At 40.4% G+C, this 12,545-nt stretch overlaps 1 protein-coding gene across 15 annotated transcripts in view; it reads left to right on the top strand.

The window, feature by feature from the left end:
- Positions 1-4,031: 4,031 nt before the first annotated feature.
- Positions 4,032-12,545, top strand: part of RBM26 (RNA binding motif protein 26) — an 88,559-nt gene continuing 80,045 nt past the window's right edge. For 10 of the 15 annotated variants that reach the window (XM_046028255.1, XM_046028254.1, XM_046028253.1 and 7 more), the window contains exon 1: positions 4,034-5,375. In XM_046028255.1, coding sequence (XP_045884211.1) covers positions 5,305-5,375 — 71 coding nt within the window. In that variant the 5' untranslated portion in view covers positions 4,034-5,304. Of the gene's footprint in view, positions 5,376-12,545 lie in introns of all 15 variants that reach the window. The other 5 variants (XM_046028262.1, XM_046028261.1, XM_046028256.1 and 2 more) reach the window with 2 other exon arrangements.

The raw sequence follows: 12,545 nt of genomic DNA, 5'->3' as shown, positions 1-12,545 counted from the left end.
CAGGACTGGGCAGGGGGAGCTGTCGGACTGCCAAGCAAGATCTTACAGAGCCTCTATCATCAACATTGAGTATGTTCTTATACAATGCCTAACACTGTCTTTGGCTGAGGATGGGCTTGGGGAAAAGGGGCTGCCCTGAAAATAGTGTAACTTCAGCTTGAAAGCTCAGGTGAACCTAGAAGGAGTTAACAGCTGGAGGCTGTCAGCTAACTATATGCCTTCAGTTGGGCAGCAAGTCCTTTCTTGAACGAAGATCTGAGAAGCGCACCTGTGATTACCACGCAACCAATTAATCTATAAATTAAATAAGGGATTTTAATTTTACAAGCTCAACAGTCTTGTTCTAGGAAGTATTTGGAAAAACAAAAGTTTACATTAAGTAAAATTTGAAAAAAAAAAAAAGCAAAAAGGGGGGATTTGCCCTAATAGGTATTAAGAGTCTATAAGATGTTGGTAAATAAAAACAACAGGTTTTTTTGTTTTGGTAAGTAAAAACAACAGGTTTTATTTATGACAGGTGTAGTCATAAACAGAGAGACCAATTGAAGAGTTCAGATCCAGAGCCATATATAAATGGAAATAAGATATATAATAAAAGTGCCATCAAAAACCAATGAGAAAGGGATATACTGCTGTGTAGAATTTCAGAGAAAAACTGGCTTGCCATCTGGAGAAAAAATAGGCTAGCTCCCCACCTTACACCAAATAAAGGAATGTATTCCAGAGAGAATAAAGATCTAAATGTGATTCTCTGGAAAGTAATGAACTATAAAGGAAATAGAACATATAGAGTATCTTTGTGATGTCAAAATGCAGGCTGAGTTTTTTTTTTTTTTTTAAAGATTTTATCTATTTACTTGACAGAGAGAGATCACAAGTAGACAGAGAGGCAGGCAGAGAGAGAGAGAGGGAAGCAGGCTCGCCGCTGAGCAGAGAGCCCGATGCGGGACTCGATCCCAGGACCCCGAGATCATGACCTGAGCCGAAGGCAGCGGCTTAACCCACTGAGCCACCCAGGCGCCCCCAGGCTGAGTTTTTAAACCAGAGCCCAAAGACACCACTGAGAGTAATAAGATTACATCCATCAGCTAGGAGAGAGAACTGGAAGAACCTATGAAGGAGTTAACTACACTATGGAGAATCTTCCTAGGATCAGGGCAGCTAAGTAAACCATGAGGAGATATAAGGCTATTAGGAAGTATCATTATGACTTGTCTGTCCAAAATATTTTCCCTTGCCTCTACTTCTTTCCTATTTAAAATTAAGCACATATCCTTCAGTAAACATTTCTGAGTTCCAGACACTGTGCTAAGCGTGGGAAGTACAAGGATGAATAAGCTTGAGTCCTACTCCTTAAAGAGTTCATAATCTAGTTAAGCAGACGGAGGAGAAAACTAAACAAGATGTTTTAACTCCTATCCTACAGGTAGCAACCAAGAGGCAACTATCCTTGCCTAGGGCATCAGTGAGAAGGGGGTTTTTGAGCAATGAGGAAAGTCATTCCAGGCAAAAGGAACATCACTAACAAAGTCAACGGGCTTTCAAAGAGCACGGTGTATTGGGAAATGTTAACTAGGTAACCTAATACTGACATACATTCTTTTTTTTTTAAAGATTTTATTTATTTATTTGACAGACAGAGATCACAAGTAGGCAGAGAGGCAGCCAGAGAAAGAGAGAGAGGAAGAGAAGCAGGCTCCCTGCTGAGCAGAGAGCCCGATGTGGGGCTCGATGTGGGGCTCGATCCCAGGACCCCGGGATCATGACCCGAGCTGAAGGCAGTGGCTTTAACCCACTGAGCCACTCAGGAGCCCCTACTGACATATATCTGAAATGTTTGTTATTGAATGCAGAGAGTATTCAACAGAGGTTGTTTTAGTCATTTCTTAGCAGCAGTGATAGTAACACTAGCTAATTATCACTTAAAAAAAAGATTTTATTTATTTATTTGACAGAGAGAGAGAGATCACAAGGAGGCAGAGAGGCAGGCAGAGACAGAATGGGAAGCAGGCTCCCCACTGAGCAGAGAGCCTGATGCAGGGCTCAATCCCAGGACCCTGAAGCCATGATCTGAGCCGAAGGCAGAGGCTTAACTCACTGAGCCACCCAGGTGCCCCTAATTATCACTTTTGAAGGCAAAGCCAAAGATGAAGTACTGAAGTCATAAGGGATAGATGTTAATGGTTAAGAAAGAGAAGCACGCTACAAAGCACTGATGACTAAATATGGAACAATAACAAGCACTGTACAATGGATGCAGAGGAGGAAGAGGTCACTGTCAGTTTTGCTGGTCAGGGAAGATTTCATGGAAATGGCAGAGCTTCACTGAATCATTCAAAAAAACTGAGAACTGATTGAATATATCGGGGCTGTGCTTGGAGCAGGAGCTTCAAAACTATAGTTACTAAGGGACAGATAATCAGATACTTGGAAAAATAAAGCAAGACTGCTATAACAGACACAAACAGAAAATCTCAGAGTGACTCTTGGTTTAGAGCAGGGAGGTTAGGGATGCCTTTCCAGAGGCGAGGCTGTATACACTGAATTATGATGGATGAATAGGATTTCATCAAGTGAAAGGGAAGAAAAAACATTCTGCAATAGCCCCATTTAATGTGGGAATACACCTCCTTCCAAGGAACATGGAATAGCTCAAGATGGCTGAAGCAAAGCCTGAAAGACAGTGAAAGAACTTTGTAAGGCAAATAGGTAGGGGTTTGATTATGAAAGCCCTTTTATAGTCTGTTGGAAGAATTTGATTTTTATCCTGAAGACAATGTGGGAGTTGATGAAGATTGTAAGCAGGGAAGTTACATGATTACATGCAAGTTTTACAATGACTGCTATTAAAGTCAATGATGATAAAGGCAACTAAAGATGAGCTGATAATGGGGGCAGCCTAAGAAGCAGAGATTAAAAGTCTGTTGCTGTTGTTTAGGAAAAGTCAAAGAAGACGTCAAACATACAGTACCAGTGGTATTAGAAGAGAGTGGGTAAGGTTTGAGCAACCAGAGAAAGAAGTGGAGGTGTTCCTTGTGGAAATGATGTAGATAAGTGTTTGGAGAAGTGGAGGGTGAATAAATCGGTTTACCTAGAGTATACAGTATTGGTAGAATGATGGTTAGCTTTGGAAGGCAGGAGCAGAGAGACATTTAAGGAACAGTTGGTGATTAAGTTGAAAACCCTCCTGGAGTCAGCCTGAGACAAGTCTATTAAATAAACAAGCTAAACAATTAGGATTTTACTTTTCCCACAGCAACATTAAAATTTAAAAATCAGGGGTGCCTGGGTGGCTCAGTGGGTTAAAGCCTCTGCTTTCAGCTCAGGTCATGATCCAAGGGTCCTGGGATTGAGCCAGGTATCAGGCTCTCTGCTCAGCCGTGATCCTGCTCCCCACCATTCCCCCACCCTCCAATGGCCTGCCTCTCTGCTTACTTGTGATATCTGTCAAATAAATAAAATCTTAAAAAAATTAAAAAATCACTTTTATTGTCATAAAATATACGTAAAATTTACTGTTTTAATCATTTTAAGTGTACAATTCGATCGCATTAACCATGCAACCATCAACCCTGTTCCCCTCCAGAAACTTTTCAGCATCCCAAATAAAACTCTTTCCCCATCCTCTCCCTACTCTCCCACCACTGGCACCCAACCATTCTACCTTCTGTCTCTGAGTCTGGCTACTCTAGGTACCTCATAAGTAGAATCACATGATATTTGTCCTCTTGCTTCTAACTCATTTCACTTGGCTAAATCACTTTAACCAACATCCGGGTTATTCGGTGACTGAATTCCAATTTCATTCTACTCTACATGCTGTATTTTAAAACAAATGTCTAGCTTTTCTTACTTGATAATCTTTCCCACTTATTGCTTAAGGACACTTCAATCCAGCAAATTACAAACTCAGAGTTCTTAAGGACAATTTTGTCTACCACTGACTGCCACGAGAGTTTTTATGTCTTTGTTGCTAATGATTTTCATTTCATTATAGTTTACAGGCACTACACCTTTCGCAAAATCCCACCTAGTACCTTAACCATAGTAAATAATAGCAAATAAATTAACACAGACAGGATTCAAACTTCCCAGGAGAAGGGAAGTTAATTTATTCAGAACGCTGATATGAAGGGTCTTTTGATACTATTTAAATTCCTATCTGTGGCTGAATCGGCTTTAAAGGAAGAGAATTAAAAACACACTGTTCTTATCTTTAGCTGGGGGAAAAGTCCGAAGTTGCAGATGGTTTGAAAACTATTTCAGAACGGTCAAGGTTATCTCACCTTTCTTTTGGGGCAGCCCTAAATCATTACCTCTCTGCGATCAATGCGAGTAATTTTGGACAAGACACCAATCCTCTAGAAGTCTCCAAGGGTTAGATTACACCACCCTGTGCTTCCCAATCCTGTCCACACCACAGCGCACAGTATTAGGTATTGCAGGACAATAAGATAAACGGAGGAGGCAGTACAGCACACCTGGAGACCACAGGCCGCCGTGCGTCCCCAGCACAACGTGCAGACGCTCTCAAGGAGCGCTTCGGTCCGGAGGTTCGTTCCACTCATGCGCTACAGCCATCTATTACATAGGACGAACTGGGACTCCCACTGTTTCTGAAGTCAGCGGCCTCTCCCTTCTTCTAAGAAAGGAAATCTTTATTCCGTACGCGGGCCAAGGTGTAAAAGAAACACAAAGGCCGCGAACGACGTAAATAAGAAAAAAAAAAAAAAAAAAAAAAAAAAAATCGAAGTACCGCACTCAACCAGCGCGCTCTCCGCCGCTCTTACGTCTCTTCCCAGCAGGCTCCGGGAGTCACCGCGAGACTTCATCAATTCTCGCGAGGTTTATCGGCAGCCATCTTCTTGGGGGTGCTAGGAGCCGGGAAGACCCCCCGAATCGTTCCCATTGAGCTGCCCTTCGTCTTCGCTTTATTTACTTTTGCCAGTTCTGCGTTGCCAACACCACCTGATCCCGAGGCTGAGTGAAAGCCCGGATCTAGGCGCGTGTCGCGCTTTCGGTTCAAGATTTGCTCGGGTGGAGGGAAGGGGGAGGGCCCGGGCAAACCGTTGCTGCCTCAGTCGGGGTCCAGGGACGGGGAGCTCCTGGCACCCCGTGGATTCGCTGCCTGCGACGGTACCCGCAGAGCTGTTCGCTGATCGGGGCTCGCGGGAACCTGCCACCGGCGCCTCCCACCGGGGCCCACGCGGGAGGCGCGCGGAGGAGGGGGCGGGGGCAGCGGCGGCTGTAGCGGCCGCGACCTGGGCGGGCAGAGGAGTGTGACGGGCCTCGGGGCCGCTGTGGATGGTTTCTAAAATGATCATTGAAAACTTCGAGGCACTCAAGTCCTGGCTCAGCAAGACTCTCGAGCCCATGTGAGTATCCGGGGGCTATCTCCTTGCAGGGATGGAAGTGGGAGATAGGCGGCCACAGAGATCTGTGCAGTTGCCCGAAGTGCCTGTGATGGAGGCCGAAGCGGTGAACATAGATCCCCGGGTTTTGTGTTTTCTCCATTTCCACCCTCGCTTACAGGTTCAGGATTCCCCAGAGAGCCTAAGCTGACCTTTATCATACCGCTGAGTTGGTCCTCCAACTGATACCTCCTTCTCTTTTTTCCCCGTTATATGTAGACCGATCCCAATCTACACACACATTTGGTGAGGGCCCCCAAATCGGTTTCTTTTCTTTTAGTGAATCCGAGCATAACCTCTCGCTCACAGACCGCTTTACCTTGTTTTTTTAGATGAAGTGAACGGCCCTTGTTAGGGATTAGGACAGTTCTAATGTAAGCCATTCACGTTTTACCTAAATACAGTCCCCGAAAGAAAGGCCACGTTTCCCATGTGCTATCTGGCTCACCCGCACCTCTCTTAACTGATTGAAGATGTAACAGGTGCTAAGCTGCCCAGTAAGATTCCCTTTTCCCACTAGCAGATTTGTTAGCTTGGAGAGGAGGAAGAAAATGTTATTTATCCATATGGTATATTTGGCACGTTTAAGTGGGATGCTGTAGATGGACTGTGTGTGTGTGGGGGGGGGGTTCAGAATGCTGGATTGTTTTATATTGGAAAAAATAGGGTGTTTTAATATAAAATATATCATGGGTCAGGTGCTTTATCAAAATTAGTTGATTTACAATAAACAAAATGAAAGAGGGAAAATCCATTCATTTAATAGGTTTATTAAGTGCTTGCTGTATATTGTGCAAAGTTTTGGTGATAGAGCTTTTAAATTCCAAAGTTGAGAAGACAGTAGTAAATGAGTATTAAAGAAATAAGATAATTCCAGATTAAAATAGCAGTGACGGTTGTAATAATAGAGGGTCATATAAAAGACTGATTAGAAGGCCTCTCACAGGAGGTAGCATTTGAGCAACACTTAAGGAGGAGAAGAAACCATCTGTGTCAAAGTCTGGAGAAAGACTGTTCCTTGTAGAAGGAACAGCAAGTGCAAAGGCCCTGTAGCAGATATGATCATGGTGTGTTCCTGGAAGAGAAGGAAGGCAACTCTGGCTGCAAGGAACATTGTGATGGGGGAGAGAATGGAATAACAGGAGGTTGGAGAATTAGTCAGGAGCACATCATTTAGGTTCTGTGAGGTCATGGTCAAAACCTAGGATCTTATTTAAAATACAGTGAGACCTTAGATAATTTAAAGCAAGCAGAGATTGATTTGATTTTTAACACCGCTTGCTTTGTGGAGATTAAGGGGGTAAGAATGAAAAGACTATTCTGAAGGGCACTGTAGGCAGAAATGTAGGTCGTTTATATTAGAATGGTAATGGAGACAGAACAAAATATGATTTAAAAGTAGATCTGATAAAACTTGCTGTTGGAGTGGATGTGGGAGATAAGGGAAAGGGAAATCAAGGATAATGACTAAGAAGTTAGCGTAAACAGCTGGATGGGTGATGATGGAGAAGGCTGGGGAGAACAGGTTGAGGGGAGGAGGAAAGGTAATTGGTGTTTGTTACACATTCAAGTTACATATTTAAGAGGTGGTTGGGTTGAGTCTAGAACTCACGTAGGACTAGGGAAAGAATCACGCAGAGAGTATTTGAAACTACGGAATTGTGGGAGATTTCCTAGTCAGAATGTTGATAGGGAAGAAACGAGGGCCCACATTTGAGGTAGATCTCAAGACTGAGATTTGTGGTACTTAGGAAACAAATGTATGGCAAGAGAGGTGGGTTGTCAACTTGATGAGATGCTGCAGAGTTGGATGAAAAAGGTAGAGGCAGGTAAGTGGCCCTTAAGTTTGGAAAGGTAGGAGTCATTGGTGACCTTAGCAAAATAGTTTCATTGAAGTGAGGTGGTCCAGATAGAAGCCTTATTTCAGTGGATGGAGAGAGAGAGAGTGCAACAGTGATTGTAGTGTTTTAGAGGATGAACTTCAGAGTCAGAATGGCTGGCTTTGAATATTGCCTCTGCCACCTACCAGCTGTATAATATTGGGTAAGTTACTTAACTCAGTGCCTCCCATTTCCTCATCTGTATGGGGAAATAATGCGTATTAATCTTTAGACAGTGCCTGGTTTGTAGTTAGCTCTCAGTAGATATTAGGTGAACAGAAAATGTAAAAAAAAGTTTTGAGTTTAAATAGCATTCTTTTAAAAGAAATTTTTGAGTTACAGTTGACACACAATGTTATATTAGTTTCAGGTAAGCAACATAGTGATTTAACATCTCTGTATGTTATGCTGTAACCTAAAAGAAGATTATAGTTACATAGTGTATGCTTGTGACTTTTATTCAGTTTTAATAAAGTATGTTTCAGATATAGCCTACTTAGATGACTGTAGCACTGCAGTCATTACTGTTAGGATAAAGAAAGCTGTTAGTACAGCCTAGACAGTGGTAGGAATTGGGATTGGTCCTTTCATAATGGACATTGCTGTGGTAAAATTGAGCCCTTATCCAAGTTCCTGTCCTTTCATTGCATTTCAGGTGAGTTCTCGATGACTTTTAAAGCTGATTCCAATTGCTTAAGACTTGTGGTTTCTAGCCTTGGTTCTGTGAAACTTTAGGATGTGTTATCTAAAGGGATTTTTTTTTTTTTTTTGCTTTACTTTAAAAGTGTAATTGCCAAATAGCACTTACTTGAAGGAGGACATTTGAAGGATCAAGGTTAAGATGTAACTCAAAACTTGTATGGAACTTCTAGCTTCCTGTGCTAGTAAAATATCTCATGGTTTTGGACTTCCCCTGCATTTTCAATGTTAATTCAGCAAACTTTGAGTCCTTAATCTGTACTTTGCGGTGTGTTAGATATTGGGGATATTGGGAAACGACCTGAAATAACTATATTCATATTGTTTACCATTTAGCAGGGAAAACAGATGTTGAACAAGTAATTATAAGACCTTTGAGTATTCTAAAGTCAAGAGTGCTGTGAAATGTATGTTTGGAAGGTCAAGAAAGGCTTTTGCTTGGCATAACATTTGATCTTAGCTTAAAAGGATGAGGAGCAGTTTGCTAGGGCAAAACGGTGGGAGAGCTGTGAAAGCATTCTAGGCTTTAAAGAACAGATTTATGAAAGCCCTAAAATGAAAGAAAAAAAGTGTCTTGGGGGAAATGAAAGAAATTGAAAAAAAGAGCAAAGGGAAGAATAGCAGAGGATAGCTCCAGAGAGAGAGGAGCTAGATCATTCAGGACTTTGTTGAGTCATGTTAAGGATTTTGGATGTTAACTGAAAGATAGTGGGAAGCCGGTGAGGGGTTTTAGTGCAGGAGAGTTTTCAGATTGACATGAAAACAAACAAATCCCTAGCCTGGTTGCAGTGTTTGGGCATGAAATAAAAGTTGGTTAATCTGCTTGTTATTTGATTATAAGGTCTGTAGATGTGTCAGGGCTCTGAGTTTTGTGTCCCCCCCCCCATTGAAAATGTAGGTGTTAAAATTGGCATCTTGAAATATTTAAGATTGATATTTTGTTCTCCCAAGCATTTGCTTAGTCATACTTACTATAATAAAATGAAATTAGATATTGGTCTTTTCTTTAACATTTATTTCTTTTTGCTAATGTGAAGTCCTGGAAAAAAAATTTAAGCTGTGTGTGTGTGTGTGTGTGTGTGTGTGTGTGTGTATGTGTGTGTTCAATTTTTCTGTTTCTGTTTTCTAAATAGAGAAGGTTTCTGCTGTATTTTGAAACTTTTTGTGAGTTTATACATCACTAAATGGGTAACTTAATAAAATCGTGGACTTTTTTAGCCAGAGGGAAACCTCAAAATCAAATCAAATTAAAAAAAAACTCCTTAATTTTTCAGAAGATGGAGAGGCAGATAGACTTAATGATGTGCCCAGATTTTGTGAGGTTAGTAGTAAAGAACACAATGCATAGTTTTGTGTTCCTGCTGCTATGTAGTGCTGGGGAGTTAATGTTGTGTAGTGGAAAGAAGCCAAGTTTTGTAACCACATAAACTAGTGTTCACATCTAAGTTCTGCCACTTACTAAGTAATCTAGCCAAATGAACCTCCCCTTTCCTTATTTGTATAATAGGGGGAATTATACTTGTATCATTCTGCAGTTGAAAGAAATGAGACACTTTTTTTTTTCAAGATTTTTTTTTTCAAGATTTCTAAATTAATTAGAGAGCTATGGCCTGAGATGGTCATGGTGGGGAGAGGGAGAGGGAGAAAAGAGAATCTTAAGCAGACTCCCTAGTGAGCTTGGAGCCCTGCCAGCTCATCTCACAACCCTGGGATCATGACCTGAGCCATCAAGAGTTGGATGCTTCTCTGATGAGCCACCCAGCGACCCCCGAGACACATTTTTAGGAGCCTAGCCCTTCCATCTTTCCTTAAATACTGCTTGATTAAACATGAATAGGTTACTTTTATTACGACCACTGCTGCTGCCACTATACCTGCATTTGTATGCATTGTTGAAAGTTTTCTATTACTTCCAAGTTCTGAGAGGTAAGGAGACCTCCAATTTGCAAGTGAAGACACTGGCACAAAGTTAAGGTACTTGTCCAGAGTCACACAGTAATTTAATCTCACGCTTTTTTGCCTCTGGAGCCATGTACTTAATTTGCTACTACACAGTATAGTGTATTCTGCCCTCTTACTGTATGCACTTTTATTCCTATTACATTTTCGTAATACTAGCTGCAGTTATAAAGGAGTAAAGTTCGAAAGCATTATGGTTATCAGTGCTTTACAGCTTAAGAAAGAAACTTCTTCAGAGTTTTTGTAGTCTTTCTTTCCTCACCCACACTTGTTAGCCATACCTTTCTTACTACATTAAAGTTATTTTTGTTCCTGTTTTACAGGAAGAATTTGAAAGGTGATCTTGTCACTGCTGAACTTTATTCCTCTTTCCCTCCTTTGATCTTTCTCTTTTTACAGACTCCTTTTGGCATAGAAAGGCAGTTTCCTAGTCCTTAAGGAAGAAAAACTCAGCAACAATAGCAGCAAAAACAGAACAAAACAAAAATAAAATAATATTTTTCTTCCAGTCATTTTCATGGTAGCTTTTCCTTTCCCTAGTAAATCTAGAAATAGTAGTCAGTTTTTAATTTTTCCCTCCTTTGTCCCCAACCGTTTAGTTTCCTTTGTCATTTAGTTTCTTCCTCCTTATACACAAAATTGCTTACCTCAGTATTATCAATGAATTTATTAAATGTAGAGATTTTATATAAATTTTGTATTCTTTGTCTATATATATAACATTAAGCAATGCTGATGCTGCCTTTTTTTTAAACTTCTCCTATCTTAAATCCCTAATACTTTGCTTCTCTTTCTTCTTCAAATCAGTTGTCCTTTTCAGTTCTTTTTCTTGCCTTCTAGTTACATTTTTTCAAGTTCTTTTTTCATATTTTTTTCCCCTCAACTATTTCTTCTTCTGTCATCTCATTCACATTCATTCCCATGGATAGTTTCCATTATAATCTGTTCCAGTGGTTCTTAAAAACTGTGTGTGTGTGTGTGTGTGTGTGTTGGAGTCTTGGAAAGTTTGATTAAAGACTTCCTTCCTTAGGATATTGCATATGCTGTATATCAATTTGCTTTGAATTTCGGAGCTTTTCCAAGAGAACCTCTAATCGCTCCATCATTTTTCACATATGTATGTTTAGACATAACCTCTCTTCAAAGCCTTATTCCAGTTGCTAGCTGTATATCCACCTGGTTCTCCCATCTGAACTTCAAACTACATTTCTGAAAATAAATGTTCTCTGGGCTTGAAATTTTATTTTTTTAGCTTTTCCTCCCTTCATCCTTTCCCCCTTCAGTTAATCATTGGGTTCTACCTCTTTCTTTTTTTTTTTCACATTTTTAAAAATTTCTTTTCAGCGTAACAGTATTCATTGTTTTTGTACCACACTCAGTGCTCCATGCAATACGTGCCCTCCCTATTACCCACCACCTGGTTCCCCAACCTCCCACCCCCCCCCACCCCTTCAAAACCCTCAGGTTGTCTTTCAGAGTCCATAGTCTCTCAGGGTTCATCTCCCCTTCCAATTTCCCTCAGCTCCCTTCTCCTCTCCATCTCCCCATGTCCTCCATGTTATTTGTTATGCTCCACAAATAAGTGAAACCATATGATACTTGACTCTCTCTGCTTGATTTATTTCACTCAGCATAATCTCTTCCATTCCCGTCCATGTTGCTACAAAAGTTTCTATCTCTTTCTTTTAATAATTGTTACTAATGACATTGCTCAATAGGGGGCCTCACACTCTTTATCTAAACTTTTGCAGTTTTTTTTTTTTTTTCCCCCTTAGTTCCATCCTGGATGCTCAGTCTTGTTTATATGCTTTCATTTGATCAAAATCATTAGCATTCCTAAATAAATTGCATACATTTTGACTTAGGATTCAAAATGTATTATCTGCTTATCTTTCCAGTTTTATCTTCCCATTTTTTTGGTGAGTCTTAATTTCAGCAAAGCTGAACTTTTTTCTATATCACATTGTTTATACTGTCCACTTTTCTAGACTTTTAGAGGGTAACATTCATTGAGTGCTTATCATATACTAATCATTGTGTATTCATTGAGTGTGATCTAGATTCTGTTATTTTAGTTTTAAATAATGAGGAAATTAAGTCTTAGGCAGATTAAGTAATACAGTTCATTCATAGCTGATAAATAATGGAGAAAGGATTCCAAACAAGATATTTTGATTTCAGAGCTTTGTTGCATGTTATGATATACTGCCTTTCTCCACTTCCTTTATATATGTTGAAATCAAAGGTGAAGGATGATTCTAGTTCTACCAGAATGTTATGATCCATCCATCTGGAAGGAGTGACATGACTCTTTTCTCCTAGCACTAGTTTGCATCAATTATGACATTCATCACTTGCATACTTGTTTAGTAATTAATTCTTACTACTTTAGCTTCATTATTAGAATCTCAGGTCCTTGAAAGTAGACTCCAAATCACAAGATTTAACTGTCTTCCTGTCGTATACAGCACACAGCATAGTGCCTTGTGTGTCATAAATTAAATGCACTGGTTGAAATTGCTAGTTTGGGTAATCATAACCTAAGGAGAGAGAAATGTAAACTCTAAGATCTACCATACTTCAACGAGAATTTTAT

The sequence above is a fragment of the Meles meles genome, chromosome 14, assembly GCF_922984935.1.
Source record: "Meles meles chromosome 14, mMelMel3.1 paternal haplotype, whole genome shotgun sequence".
NCBI classification, from domain to species: domain Eukaryota; kingdom Metazoa; phylum Chordata; class Mammalia; order Carnivora; family Mustelidae; genus Meles; species Meles meles.
Note: the sequence above shows the minus strand (reverse complement) of the source record. Positions and strands in the feature narration are given on the sequence as shown.